The sequence below is a fragment of the Tursiops truncatus genome, chromosome 10 (assembly GCF_011762595.2).
Source record: "Tursiops truncatus isolate mTurTru1 chromosome 10, mTurTru1.mat.Y, whole genome shotgun sequence".
Lineage (NCBI taxonomy): Eukaryota > Metazoa > Chordata > Mammalia > Artiodactyla > Delphinidae > Tursiops > Tursiops truncatus.
This window is the reverse complement of record NC_047043.1, coordinates 23,612,179-23,627,146: the sequence shown is the minus strand read 5'-3', so window position 1 is coordinate 23,627,146 and position 14,968 is coordinate 23,612,179. Positions and strand designations below refer to the sequence as shown.

The following is a 14,968-nucleotide window of genomic DNA, read 5'->3' as shown; positions in this document are numbered from 1 at the left end:
ACCTCGCTGTAGCTCGCAGTCTCTCCTCCCACTCCCCTTTCTCTCCTTCAGACACAGGGCCCCACCCGCTGGTTTCTTCTCTCTAGGGCACCAACAGTGGCGGGCTTGGAGGGCACGGGGTGAGGGAATCCTGGGACACTAACTCCTTTCTCTCGATTCTCTTTCCAGGTGGGGCTGGGGCACAGGAGGAGGCCTCTGGCTCCGGTGGGAGGGACGGTGGGAGGGACGGTGGGAGGAACTGCCGCGGGGAGGAGTGCAGGGATTGGTGGGGGGCTGCCACTGACCGGCTCTCCCCCTCCCCCTTTTTCCGCCCCGGCAGCACCAGGCCACTACAGTCACCCGGAGGCGCACGCCCCAGCCCCGTCCCCCAGGCCCCGGCCCCGGCCGGTCCCGGCCCCGCGGCCCCCGCGCCCACCAGTCCCCCCTCGGCCCTCGCGGCCGGCGGAGGAGGGGGAGGCGGAGTCTCGGCCCGGGCCGAACCTACCCCAGCCCCCTCGGCGGGCGTGGGGCAACCTGACGGACGAGCTGGGCCGCTTCCGCGGCACCGCGCAGGACCTGGAGCGCCACCTGCGGGCTCACGGCTACCCACTGCGGGCCAACCAGACCTACACGTCGGTGGCGCGCCACATCCACGAATACCTGCAGCGGCGTCGCCTGGCGGCGGCCATCCCCACCAACTCCCCCGCACCCCCGGCCCGTCGCTCCCACCCCACCTCCAGCCCCGACTCGGGCACCTGGAAGCGGGACTCCAGCCAGGGCACCTACGGCCTCTCGCCCGAAGGCGTCGACCGGGTGGCTGCTCCCCGCCACCCCAAGCCCGAGGTGCTGGGCAGTTCCGCCGACGGCGCACTACTCGTGTCCCTCGACGGGCTCCGCGGCTACTTCGAGCGCGTGGTGCTGCGCTGGCGGCCCCAGCCGCCCGCAGAGGGCCCCGGCGGGGAGCTGACCGTGCCGGGCACCACGCGCACCGTCAGTCTGCCAGATCTCAAGCCCGGTACCACCTACCACGTGGAGGTCCACGGGGTGCGGGCAGGGCAGACCTCCAAGTCCTACGCCTTCATCACAACCACAGGTAGTGTAGGTGGGGCCGCGGGACCACCCATCTCCTGCCCAGTCTCACCTGCCACTGGAGTCGGCATCCATGAGTTCCTCCCGCTGCCTCACTGCTCCGGCTGCCACCCCACCGCACGCTCTGTCTTCAAGCCCTACCTGGTCCAGGCTCCAAGAGAACCTCCCCAACAAAGCGCACTTTCTCACGTCCCTAGACGCCACCTCCACCCTCAGGGTCCTGGTGGATACCCAAGGTCAAGGAGACCTGTTCTTTGGGACTGTCTGATTTTCACTTGGGTTCCTAGGACACTTCTGCCAGGAATCCTGTTCTAGGCAACAGAAGGGGCATTTGGTGGGAGGGGCAGTGTCTGGAGCAGTTTGGGTCGGGTAGGGAGAGAAACCAGTGGTTCCCCACTCTGACTCACGGTGGTGAGAGCGGCTGAAGACTGTGGTCATGGTTACTGTTTTCCACAATTTGGCCCCAACCTCAAAGGGACACATCGGAGCTGCTTGGAGGTGGCCTTGAAGCCATCAGGCAGCATGTGTGTGTGAGAGGTGAAACCACTGCTTCTTGAGCTGCCTTTCCAACCTCCTGGCTCACTTCACACTTGTCTCTCCCACAGGAACGACGTTCTGGCTCGGGGAAGGGGCGCTCTGTGGCTGTCGTGGGGAGGGTTCTGGACCTCTTCTTCCCCCACAGGGCCCAGATGCCACCTGAGCTGGATGTCCATCCCCCCATCCCCTCTTCCCTCTCTTCTCACTACCTACTCTCTCTGTACCCTCCTCCCCTAACACCACCGTCTCCTTTCTTCCAGGCTTGTCACTGCAGCACTATTGGAAGTCACGACCACCACCCAGTGGGGAAGGGGTTCCTGTGGGGAGGGACATGGTGGTCTGTCGGGGCTGGAGGTCACAGGAGCCTTGTGGGACGAGGGATGGCAGACTTTATTTCTTTTATTTATTACCTGCGGGCCTGTCTGTGCAGGACTGTGGTGCACGTTTGGGATGATGAGGTGACCCAGGGGGTGATCCAGGAGCAGAAAAGGGAGGGTCTGTAGGCTCTTAGAGGCTAGAGGGCAGAGCCTGGGGGCCAGGGTTTCCTTTCTGACTCTCATACTCCACTCTCCTGTTTTTCTCCCCCTGCCTCTTCCCAGGGTCCTCCCCCTCAGACCTCCTGGGGGCCACTGATGAGCCTCCTCCCTCAGGCCCTTCAACGACTCAAGGGGCTCAGGCCCCTGTCCTGCAGCAGCGACCCCAGGAGCTGGCAGAGTTGAGGGTGCTGGGCAGAGACAAGACAGGGCACCTCCGCGTGGCCTGGACTGCCCAGCCTGACACCTTTGCCCACTTCCAGCTGCGCCTACGGGTGCCCGAAGGGCCTGGGGCACATGAGGAACTACTGCCAGGGGATGCCCGTCAGGCTCTGCTGCCCTCACCCCCTCCTGGATCCCCCTATGAGCTGTCACTTCGTGGGGTGCCCTCCGGGGGCGAGCCCTCTGCTCCTCTCATCTACCAAGGCATTATGGGTACAACCTGGATTCTGCTCAAGACCAATGTCCTGAGGTTGGGGGAGGGGCTGGGCCATTAGGATTTCAGAGGTGGGGTGGAGATTGAAGGGCAGGGCTGGTGTTTGGGTCAGGGTGGTAGGAGAAACAAGGAGAGAAAAGGAGTTGAGGGTTCAGAGGCAAGAGGGATGGAGGGGGTCTTAGCACAATGGTAGGGTGGGCCAGGGAGGGGAGTACTCCAGGCAAAGTAGATGAGAGGACAAAAGTCAAAGGATGGGACGAGGATTCAAGGAGAGAGGCTGTTGGCCCCCTGGCTCTCCGCTTACAGCTTTCTTTGTGCAGAATCGCCCTGCCCCCACTTCCTGGTTACTCCTCTGCCCCAGCCCGCCCACTATGTCTCTCAGGGTGGGTGTGGGGAGGCGTCTGGCCCTGAGGATCCTGACCCTCAGCCCTCTCCTCCCTTTCCCTTCTCCCAAGCCCCTGCCATCCCCTCCCTGGACAGGCTAGGACAGTGGCGCTGCCCCTCACCCTGCGAGCCCAGCCTGCAGTGGACAGCACCCCCTGGTCCCATTAGCCAGCTCTCCCTGCAGCTCCAGATCAAGCTCACCACTGGGGAGAGGGCGGTAAGGGAGGGAGGAGGTCAGGTGGACCGAGGCGTCTTCAGACTGCTCTGAAACAGCAATGGCAAGGTTCTGAACTCTCAGGGAAAACCACAGGGGACCTGAAGCTCCCCCAGAGACCTTGGTGTGAAGAGGGACTGGGACCTTTGTGAGTGGGGAGGCAGTTATCGCAAGGGCAGAGCCAAAGCTCTCACTCCAGAGCAGAGACTGGGGAGAAATGCCCACCTTCTTAGAAAGGCTGGTCCCGGAGAACAGAGGGCGGGGAATGGAGGCTTCTGGGAAGGGAGCTGTCCAGGATGGAGTGAGCCAGTGGGCAGAGGAGAGGGAAGGAGCCTGGGGACAAGGCAGTGCTTGAGCCCACGTGCTTTGCTTTGCCCCACACCCCAGACAGGGATGGGGAGAAGCCTGGGCAGCCCTTGGCCCCGCCACACCTGGGCAAGCTGATGGTGACGGACATGACTTCCAACTCCCTGCTTCTGCACTGGACGGTCCCTGAGGGCGAGTTTGACTCCTTCGTGATCCAATACAAAGACAGGGACAGGCCCCAGGTGGTGCCTGTAGAGGGACCCCAGCGCTCAGCCCTCATCTCCAACCTGGACATCGGCCGCAAGTACAAATTCGTCCTGTACGGGCTCGTGGGCAAGAAGAGGCATGGCCCCCTGGTGGCTGAAGCCAAGATCTGTAAGTGAGAGGGGTCACACACACCCCTGCCTCTGCCCTCTGCACAGTCCTGAAGTGGGTCTGCCCAGTGCTTCGGCAAGTCCAGGAAGGCTCCCTGGAGAAGGTGGTGCCGGAGATGAATCCTGAAGGGAAAATTGTGGTGGTCAGGCAGGGAGGTTGAGGAGGGTAGAGCAAACAGAGGGAGAGTGAGGCAGGAGAGAGTGTGGCCCTGTAAGAGAATCAAAGCCTCTTTCCTCTGGGCGGGGGGCAGGGCACCTGGCAGCTGAGGGCACTGATCTCACTGGTCTCATGTGTCCGACTGAGTCACTTGGACCTCATCTGAGGACCCTAGGGAGCCGCCAAAGGGCTTTACGTGAGAGAGTGACATAATTCAATATTTATCTTACAAATAACACTGAGGCTGCTGCAGAGGATAGCTGGAGAGGGCAGTCCTATTCCCTGAGGCAAGGGGCAATGGATGTGAGGAGCAGTGCAGCGGGGGACACTTAGTTAAACATCTTTCGAGCATTTGTTAAGTGTCAGATGTGTTCAAGATGTTCTAAGTGTATCATTGCACTTCACCCTCATAGGCAGCCCTGTGAGGCATGCTCGTGTCACAGGTGAGGAGAACTGAGGCGCAGAGAGGGCCAGGTGACTCAAGCAGAAAGTGACGGGGCCATAGGGTCATCCTGCTGCCCTCATGGGCCTGGAGAGCAGAGGAAAGGCCTGAAGAGGGGGTGTGGGTGTCCCAACAGGCAGAAGCCGGGGGGCAGGGAGAAGAGACATGGCCACTGGAACCCTGGAGATGGCTAACACTCAGGGCAAGAGCAGAGGAAGGGGTGCCTGCAGGGTGAATTGGGGAGAGGGATGCCAAAGTGAAGGGCGCGGTCAGACATGTCAGATTCCGTAAGAGTGATTCAAGGCTACAGAGTGTCCACTGAACTTAGCAATGGCGAGGTCACCACTCACCCCGGTGAGAGCGGCTGGTGGAGGCTGGAGCTGGGTTGGGAGGGTGAGGTAGGTGAGGACATGACTACAAGCAGTGTAGACATCTCCTTCTGGAATTTGGGCTGGGACTAGAGAGCAGAGAGGGAGGGTGGAGGCTGGAGGGCGACGGAGCTGCGCGGAGGAGCTTTTGTAAATGCGCGTGGCACAGCCCAGGGAGGGAGGGTAGGAAAGGAGGGAGTGGGGCCCAGAGCGCAGGTGTGGGGGCTCTCCCACGTAAGAACGCGCCAAGGACCAAGCTTCCCTCTCTTGGAGAAGAAAGCAGCTAGTTGTTAGGCCTGGAAACAGTAGAGGCTGTCCTGGAAGACTTCCCTGGCCGTGGAGATGTGGAAGGGGCTGGCTGGGCTCCCGTCTCTCTGAAGCCCTTTCCAGGCTGCAGAACGAGTCAGGGCCACACTAGTCCATACAGTGCTTTTGTGCCCCATCAAAGAAAGCACCCCTTCTTCCAGGTGGGCATAGCCCTTTGCCAGGGTTGGCAAGCAGAGCACTGGCTGGATTTCAGCCCCTCCGTGCTCCCTCCACCATGCACCTTTTGTGTAGTGAACAGCCTGTACAACCTCACACGGCATCCCCAGGTGGGAGATGGGTTCCTTCTTATCCTTTGACCTGTGTCCCTCCCTTCTCTCTACCTGCTCTTTCTAGTGCCTCAGACGGATTCCAGCTCAGTGACTCCACCTCGCCTGGGAAAGCTGTGGGTGACAGATCCCACCCCAGATTCGCTGCACCTCTCCTGGACTGTCCCTGAGGGCCAGTTTGACTCCTTCGTGGTCCAGTACAGGGACAGGGACGGACGGCCCCAGGTGGTGCCCGTGGAAGCCCCCGAGCGCTCGGTCATTGTCTCCCCGCTGGACCCTGACCACAAGTACAGATTCACTCTGTTTGGGATTGTCAACAAGAAGCGGCACGGCCCCCTCACGGCCGATGGTACCACTGGTGAGTAGCGGCCACCCAAGCCCCCATGTGACCCCTCCCAGTCTCCCGCACGCTTGCCCCCAGCCAGGAATCAGCTGGGGCCTCCCAGCGAGATGGCTGACTCCGAATCCTGGCCCTGCTTTTGGGCTCAGGGCCAGCCAGCCTCCCCCGCACTGCTGGGACCCTTTCATCCTGTTCAGCTGCTCCCCAAGGCCCAGAAGGTGTGTCATACCCTGGTTGCGCCAGATTTCTCAGAGTTCATCACTCGTGCTAGTTGCGTAGAGACTCCCACAGGTGGGACAACCTGTCCAAACCCCAGGCCCCAATCCTGGGGTTCTGCCAGCTCAGCCCTGCCTGGATCCTCTCATTTACAGCCCCAGAGAAGAGAGAGGAGCCCCGCCACCCAGAGTCCCCTGAGCAGCCCCTGCTGGGGGAGCTGACAGTGACCGGCAGCGCCCCAGACTCCCTGCGCCTGTCCTGGACGGTGGCCCAGGGCGCTTTTGACTCCTTCATGGTCCAGTACAAGGATGCGCAGGGGCGGGCCCAGGCAGTGCCCATCAGGGGGCATGAGAATGAGGTCACCGTCCCCGGCCTGGAGTCTGACCGGAAGTATAAGATGAACCTCTACGGGCTTCATGGCAGGCAGCGCGTGGGGCCTGTGTCCGTGGTGGCCACCACAGGTGAGTCAGGGCTGCACGGGGCTCCCTCCCTGGCCAACCCACAGCCCTGTGAGCAGGACCTGACCAGGGATCCTTCACACTTCCCTCCACCTTCTCTTTCTCGGCTCCAGTTCTGCCAAACCTCCACAGTCTACTTCCCGACATCCCAGGACTTTGCATCCAGCTGCCAGCCCCTGACCAAACTTTCTTGGCCCTGCTTCTCCATCTCCAAGAACAGACCCCATTTCCCACATTCTGAGCACTGGGAATCACCCCTTCGTCCCGGGCTGTCCTCCCCGTGGATGTCCTCAGCCCCTGTGTTCTTTCCCCACGGTCTTTGCTGGCCTTCTTCCCCTGGCTCAGGTTGTGGTCATTTCTGAGCTTCTGTTGCCTGCTGCCCACACCCTCCCGCGAAAGCTGCTCTGTTCAGAGCTGGCAAATCCAAGAGACATGAGCTCCATGTTTCCCCAGCCTCCTCCCAGCCCCCTGACTCCCTGACTCCCAGCCAGCTTGGAGCAGGGCAAAGGGCTCACTTTCAGCCCCCCTGCCCTGCATTCCTCCATGGGCCCAGCCTCCCCCATCCAGCACCATTTCCATGGCTGTGTGGCATCACGGTTGGGAGCATGGGCTCTAGAGCCAACTGCCTGGATTTTAATCCTAGCTCTGGGATCTTGTGCAAGTTACTGAACCTCTCTGGGCCTCAGCTTTCTCATCTGTTAAATGGGGATGATAATGGTAACAGCTTCACAGAGTTGTTAGAATTAAATGAGTTAATATACATATGGCACCTAGAACAGTGCCTGGCACATCAAAACTGCCATTGAAGAGGGAGCTAGTATTTCTCCCTGACCCTCTCACTTCCCAGTATCCTTTTTCTCTCCTCACCTCCCCACCTTCCCCATCCTTGCCTGGGTTATCATTCTTGCCTGCTGCCTCCTCAATCTCCTGTCTCCTTAGCAGTCCCCCATGGACCGTGGAGTGAGTCACAGAAGGGCTGGCTTCCCTGTGTCAGTCTCCCCGCCCCATGGAGCCTCAGCAAAGACCTAGCTGCTGCAGACGGTGGGCAGATGCCTCAGGGCTGTGACTCTAGCCCAGGCCGGGGAAGAGCACGGCCCTCCACAGCCCCTAGCACCATCCGCAACATCTCCCCCGCCCACACCCCGCTCCCGCTCTTGTCTGAAGTGGAGGGAGAGGCAGGGTTGCCCAGGGAAGCCTTAGCGGAGCACATCCCATTTCCTGTCCTGGTCGGTGGAGCTGAAAGGGAGGAACACAGTGGGAAGAAGCCTTACTGCCCCCTCGCTCTCCTGTGCTCAGCACTGTCCATGAACACAGCAGAGAAGCATCCCTCAGAGTTCCCTCTCTTCCTATCTTGTCTCCTTTCTCAGACGTGAGAGGTGGCCCCCTACCCCCACAGTGCAGTCGTCCAGCACTGACGAGGTTTAGGGGCCTGTCTCAGCCCTGTCTCCTTTGATGAATTACTGAATGGCTAATACAAAGGCTACAGGAACCCCTAAGCTGACAGCTTGAAGAGTATATTTGCCAAATGTACTTTATTGTCACGATTAACATCACCACAAAGCACATCACCTGTAAAGTCTAATCTCTTCTCTCAGCCCCGCAGGAAGGCGTGGACGCGACCCCCAGCCCCACAGAGCCCAGCACAGAGGCACCAGAGCCCCCCGAGGAGCCCCTCCTGGGGGAGCTGACGGTGATAGGATCCTCCCTGGACTCGCTGAGCCTCTCCTGGACCGTCCCCCAGGGCCACTTCGACTCTTTCACCGTCCAGTACAGAGACAGGGACGGGCAGCCCAAGGTGATGAGGGTGCCTGGGCACCAGGACGGGGTCACCATCTCGGGCCTGGAGCCAGACCACAAGTACAAGATGAACCTGTACGGCTTCCATGACAGCCAGCGCGTGGGCCCCGTCTCTGTCATCGGGGTGACAAGTGAGTGGACGGTGGAAGCCCCAGGGTGGGACCTCGTGGGAGGATCACCCTCTCTCAGGTGATGGGTGAGTGGGGTGCAGGAGGCCCCTCTACTCGAGGCTGAGCCATGGTGCCCTGTGTGCCTCCTCCAGGCTCCCTGAGGACCAGTGTGTCCCCCTGGGCAGGGAAGGGCCTCTGTGAGCCATGCTGGTGGCTGCCCTGGTCCCCCACAGCTGACCCCGGAGGCTCCAGGCATGTTTATGAGATGTCAGCTGAACAGGACCACCCAGCCCCAAGGACGGGCTTCTCTGAACTGACTTCAGGGCCCGGAGCCAGGGCCAAGGCTTGGAAGGAGACCCAAGGACATCACCTGGGACCCTGCCTCACCCTCTCTGTGTCTCTCCTTCTCTGATGCAGAGGAAGACACCCCCAGCTCCACAGAACCCAGCACAGAGGCCTCGGAGGCCCCCGAGGAGCCCCTCCTTGGGGAGCTGACGGTGACAGGATCCTCCCCGGACTCGCTGAGCCTCTCCTGGACCGTCCCCCAGGGCCACTTCGACTCCTTCACCATCCAGTACAAGGGCAGGGACGGGCCCCAGGTGGTGCGTGTCGGGGGCGAGGAGAGAGAGGTGACCGCTGGGGGCCTGGAGCCCGGGCGCAAGTACAAGATGCACCTGTACGGCCTGCACGGGGGGCGGCGTGTGGGCCCCGTGTCCACCATGGGCGTGACCGGTGAGTGAGGCCGGGGGCTTGTTTGTTTTCGTCCCACCAGTGGCCCCCAGCCTCCCCGTGGCATTGCCCTCCATTGCCTTCCCCACCTGCCTGTGGAAGACCTAGAAAGAACAGCTCACGGGGGACTGGGCAACAACCAGCTGCATGACTTTGAGCAAGTCTTAAACTTTCTGTGCCTGTTTCCTCAGCTGTAAAATAGGGATAGTAACACCTACCTCACAGAACCGTTGTGAGATTAAATGAGTTAACAGACCTAAGAAAGGGTCTGGCAGCAAGTAGACATGCTGGCAATGTTTGCTGCTATGGTTACTACATTTGTCCTTAGCCTGGGGTCTGCTCTGTCCCCTTTGGCTGGTTCAGCTTAAATATTCAGAATGTCCATGAGACATTGCCCTCTGCACCAGTGCAGCTGGAAACTTTCTTTACTGCTCATCCAGTGAGTGGTTATAGCAAGGAAGAATGTCCCTTCCACCCGGGTACAGGGCCACTCAGCCACCACAGAGGACCAGCCTGGGCACCTACTCTCCAGAGCCCCAGCGTGAGGGGCCAGATCACAGACAGGCCTCTGGGACCCTCCTGCTAATCTGCCCAGCTTGGCCCCAGCAAGGGGCATCTCTTTTCCCCTTTGTTCACTGAAACAAAGACACAGCTTTTTCAAAAGCAACTTTTAATATAAAGGGGAAGATTTTAAAAAGCAGAGAAACAGGTTTCCAGAGCATGGTTTCTGTACTTCTCAAAGGGACTTGGTTGGCTTAGTTTCCAGAAGCTTCCACTCCCGATTTCTTTTCTTTCTTTAGTCAGCACAGAGAGTAGGGAGAGGGGAAATCCTGAGGTCCTGTCCTGCAGGCCTGAAGTAGCAGGATGGAGGCTCATGCCAGGCCCAGAAAATGTGGCCGAGGTTTTTCCTGGAGCCACCCTCAGTCCGTCCATCTGTCCGGGGCAGCCACACTGGTCCCTGGGTAAGGATGGACAGTGTCGGGCACTGACTGAGGCGGTGCAGTAGAGGAAAACTGAATCTTGGAATCGGAGCAACTGAGTTCCATTCCTGGCTTCTCAGCTCTTAGCTGTGCGATGGCGCTCATCATCCGAGCAGGAAGGTGATAGGCAGCTGGAGCCCGCGGAGCTGACCCGGGGCCGGCCCCTGGCACACAGCGCGTGGTGAACCGCTGCTAGGAGAAGAACTAGCATGCAGCTTTAGAAGCATGGCTAACTTGGGAAAGGATTATGCCAAAGGCAGCATAGGGCCTGCGGTACTCATGGGTAGCTATCATTCCACCTTTCCCAGTTAAGCCAGACCACCAATGATAAGGCTTGATGGTGAGGGACAGTTTCTCTCTCTCATGGAAAGAAGTACAGAGACGCAGGAAACGGATGCTAAAGGAACCAGCAGAGCTAGAAGGCAAATGAAATGAAACACAACGCATGCGTGGCCTGGCACCTGTACCTGGGAGAAGCTCAGTATGTGATGGTTGTTCTGGCCCACCTTCAGCTGCCTGCATCCCTGCCCTCCCCACTCAGACTTATTGCTATCCTCCTGAGACCTCAACTCCAGCCTGGCCACACCACATGGCTGGTGGGATCTTAGTTCCCCGGCCAGGGATTGAACCCGTGCCCCCTACAGTGGAAGCGTGGAGCCCTAACAACTGGACCACCAGGGAAGTCCCATGCCAGCCTGTTTTTTTTTTTTTTTTTTGTGGTACGTGGGCCACTTACCATTGTGGTCTCTCCCGTAGCGGAGCATAGGCTCCAGATGCACAGGCCCAGCGGCCATGGCTCACAGGCCCAGCCGCTCTGCGGCATGTGGGATCTTCCCAGACCGGGGCACGAACCCGTGTGCCCTGCATCGGCAGGCGGACTCTCAACCACTGCGCCACCAGGGAAGCCCCCAGCCTGTTTTTAAAGCAGGTTTTATCAGTACAGAGCCTAGTCTTGTCCTCCCACAGGAGCCAGAGAAACAAGCTCTTGGGAACCCCACTCACCCAGCTACCCCTCTGCCAGTTGCCTCTTGGGACCACCTTCCAGGCTGGTCACTAATGAGCAGGGCTTCCCAGACTCAGCTCATTCTGGGGCAATGGGGACCAGCAGGTCCTGAGCTTGGCCTTTTCCAGACGTGCAGACCATTCATTCATTTAACAAACATTTGTGGAGCACCCACTGGGTGCCAGTGCTGGGGACACAGCAGCGAACAAGGCAAAGCTCCTGCTGAGAGCTCACATTCTGTCAGAGGGAGACAGGCACCAAATTGCACAAATATGTCAGTGAGACCGTATGTGACAGGGACAAGAGCTGGGGAGAAAAGCAAAGCCCAGTAGGTGAGATGGTGAGTGGGCGGGAAGCAGGCAGGAAAGGGCCTCCCTGAGAAAAGGACCTGCAGGAGGGAGAGGACAAGCCACGCAGGCCTCTGGGGAAGAGCATCCGGAGCAGAGGGAAGGTGCCTGAATGTCTGTGGACCAGTGAGGAGTGTTTTGGAATGGGGAGGGTGATGTGAGAGATAAACAGGTGGGGCCTTGGAGGTCATTGTAAGGACCTGTTTTTTTCTCTGAGTGAGATGGAAGCCATTGCGGGAACAGACTCTGACTAATGTGTTAACAGTGGGGAACAGAGCAAAGGGGATGAGGGTGGAGGAGGGAGGGGATTTAGGAGACTGTGCTATAGTCCAGTAAGAGCATGTGTGCTTAGGGATGGTGGCGGTGGAGTTGGGGAGGGGGTAGGGGGTCAGCTTCTGAAGGTAGTGCGGACAGGATTTCCTCGCAGGCCGGCTGAGGGGTGGAAGAGAGGACTCAGGGATGACTTGGAGAATGAAGCTGTGGTTTTGCTGAGGTGGGAAAGCTGGGGAGGGAGCAGGTGTGGCAGCAGCCCCTGAGCTCGGTTTTGGACTTGTTGAGTTTGAGACATCAGTTAGGCACCCAAGGAAGACGCTGAGCAAACACAAGTCTGGGGGCCAGCAGGGAGGTCTGGAAGGGAGGTCTTTGGAGCCAGAGATGCACAGATGGAACTTCAGCCACTTTCCCAGGATCTCAGTGGTGGCTGACACCCCTCCCCGCAAGCACAGCCCCGGATTCTGGCAGGGATTTAGTGAAGGGTTGTTGGCCAGACAGATGTCGCCAATCAGTGTAGTCTTACATCAGAACCACCCGGTGGGCACCACAAAAACAACACACATATTACTACAAGGGGAAGAGGGGCTTTTCCTAACAGCCTCCCACCATCTCTATCTCAGCTCCACAACCAGAAGAGACTCCCGCAGCCACCGAGCCCCCCCGGGAGCCACGCCTCGGGGAGCTGACAGTGACAGATGTGACCCCCAGCTCCGTGGGCCTTGCATGGACAGTCCCTGAGGGCCAGTTTGACTCCTTCGTGGTCCAGTACAAGGACAGGGACGGGCAGCCCCAGGCGGTGCCTGTGGCCGCAGACCAGCGAGAGGCCACTGTCCCCGGCCTGGAGCCTGCACGCAAATACAAGATGAACTTGTACGGGCTACATGGTGGGCAGCGCGTGGGCCCCCTCTCTGTGGTAGCCATGACTGGTGAGTCCCACCCCTGGTTACCCGGGGCCACCCCCTCCCCTAGCCTCTCTCTCAGGTCCTGCCTCAGTGGCCCCTGCAGGTCCTCCCCAGTCTATTACCTGAGCCCTTGGCTCCTCTCCTGAGCTGGAACCTTGCCTACCCTCCAGTCTCCACCTCCACTCTGTCTCCTCCCCCAGGCAGGATTGTCTTCCTCCCATCTGACCTGAGTCTAGCCAAACGCTGTCTCTCTGACTGTCCACAGCTGTTTCCTTCCCTCTCTTTACAACCTGCTGTGACTTGGACCCAGCTACCACCTCCCCCTGCTGCCCTTTTTCATTGGGGTTAAAGAACACACATCCCTTGAATCTCTTCTCAGGGGCCCTCAGCGCCCTGGCCTGAGCTGTGTTCCCTTCTGGCCAAGCCAGAATCTCGCTCCCTCAGGGAAGCGGCCCTTGCTCGTGGCTCCCAGCCTCTCCCGCCCCTCATGCTTCCTGGGCACAGGTTGCCACCAGTTTTGTGCTATGGTGTCTGGTGAGACCAGTGAACCCCTTTCAGAGCAATGTCTTAAAATCCATAAAGTAAAACACATAGGATTACAAAGGTAACCAATTCTATTGATTAACCGATTATCAAAAATATTTTAAAACTCGAATTTATGATTCAGTAATACAGGAACTTCATCATTAGTTCATTAAATAGCAAGACTTAGTGGCATGTTTAATAACCTACCCACATTTAGAAGCAGTGATGAGTGTAAAGAGTATTTTTTTTTAATTTTTGAATTTTATTTTATCTTTTTATACAGCAGGTTCTTATTAGTTATCCAATTTATACATATTAGTGTATACATGTCAATCCCAATCTCCCAGTTCATCCCACCACCACCACCACCACCCCCGCCACTTTCCCCCCTTGGTGTCCATACGTTTGTTCTCTACATCTGTGTCTCAACTTCTGCCCTGCAAACCGGTTCATCTGCACCATTTCTCTAGGTTCCACATATATGCGTTAATATACAATATTTGTTTTTCTCTTTCTGACTTACTTCACTCTGTATGACAGACTCTAGGTCCATCCACGTCTCCACAAATCACCCAATTTCGTTCTCTCTTACGGCTGAGTAATATTCCATTGTATATATGTACCACATCTTCTTTATCATTTGTTGATGGGCCTTTAGGCTGCTTCCATGACCTGGCTATTGTAAATAGTGCTGCAATGAACATTGGGGTGCATGTGTCTTTTTGAATTATGGTTTTCTCATATACTGGGTATATGCCCAGTAGTGGGATTTCTGGGTCATATGGTAATTCTATTTTTAGTTTTTTAAGGAACCTCCATACTGTTCTCCATAGTGGCTGTATCAGTTTACATTCTTACCAACAGTGCAAGAGGGTTCCCTTTTCTCCACACCCTTTCCAGCATTTGCTGTTTATAGATTTTCTGATGATGCCCATTCTAACTGGTGTGAGGTGATACCTCATTGTAGTTTTGACTTGCATTTCTCTAATAATTAGTGATGTTGAGCAGCTTTTCATGTGCTTCTTGGCCATCTGTATGTCTTCTTTGGAGAAATGTCTATTTAGTTCTTCTGCCCATTTTTGGACTGGGTTGTTTGTTTTTTTAATATTGAGCTGCATGAGCTGTTTATATATTTTGGAGATTAATCCTTTGCCCATTGATTCGTTTGCAAATATTTTCTCCCATTCTGAGGGTTGTCTTTTTGTCTTGTTTGTAGTTTTCTGTGCTTTGCAAAAGCTTTTAAGTTTCATTAGGTCCCATTTGTTTATTTTTGTTTTTATTTCCATTACTCTACGAGGTGGATCAAAAAAGATCTTGCTGTGATTTATGTCAAAGAGTGTTTTCCTCTAAGAGTTGATAGTGTCCAGTCTTACATTTAGGTCTCTAATCCATTTTGAGTTTATTTTTGTGTATGGTGTTAGGGAGTGTTCTAATTTCATTCTTTTACATGTAGCTGTCCAGTTTTCCCAGCACCACTTATTGAAGAAACTGTCTTTTCTCCATTTTATATCCTTGCCTCCTTTGTCATAGATTAGTTGACCATAGATGTGTGAGTTTATCTCTGGGCTTTCTATCCTGTTCCATTGATCTATATTTCTGTTTTTGTGCCAGTACCATATTGTCTTGATTACTGTAGCTTTGTAGTATCATCTGAAGTCAGGGAGTCTGATTCCTCCAGTTATGTTTTTTTCCCTCAAGACTGCTTTGGCTATTCGGGGTCTTTTGTGGTTCCATACAAATTTTAAGATTTTTTTGTTCTAGTTCTGTAAAAATGCCTTTGGTAATTTGATAGGGATTTCACTGAATCTGTAGATTGCTTTGGTAGTATAGTCATTTTCACAATATTGATTCTTCCAATCCAATAACATGGTATATC

At 56.7% G+C, this 14,968-nt stretch overlaps 1 protein-coding gene across 2 annotated transcripts in view; it reads left to right on the top strand.

Moving 5' to 3' along the window:
- Positions 1–14,968, top strand: part of TNXB (tenascin XB) — a 60,495-nt gene that overhangs the window by 16,938 nt on the left and 28,589 nt on the right. Inside the window, exons 7-14 of one of the 2 annotated variants that reach the window (XM_033864035.2) lie at positions 320–1,072; positions 2,205–2,573; positions 3,560–3,853; positions 5,480–5,770; positions 6,124–6,429; positions 8,022–8,354; positions 8,751–9,065; positions 12,286–12,591. In XM_033864035.2, coding sequence (XP_033719926.1) covers positions 320–1,072; positions 2,205–2,573; positions 3,560–3,853; positions 5,480–5,770; positions 6,124–6,429; positions 8,022–8,354; positions 8,751–9,065; positions 12,286–12,591 — 2,967 coding nt within the window. The remainder of the gene's footprint in view (positions 1–319; positions 1,073–2,204; positions 2,574–3,559; positions 3,854–5,479; positions 5,771–6,123; positions 6,430–8,021; positions 8,355–8,750; positions 9,066–12,285; positions 12,592–14,968) is intronic. The other variant, XM_073810575.1, reaches the window with a different exon arrangement.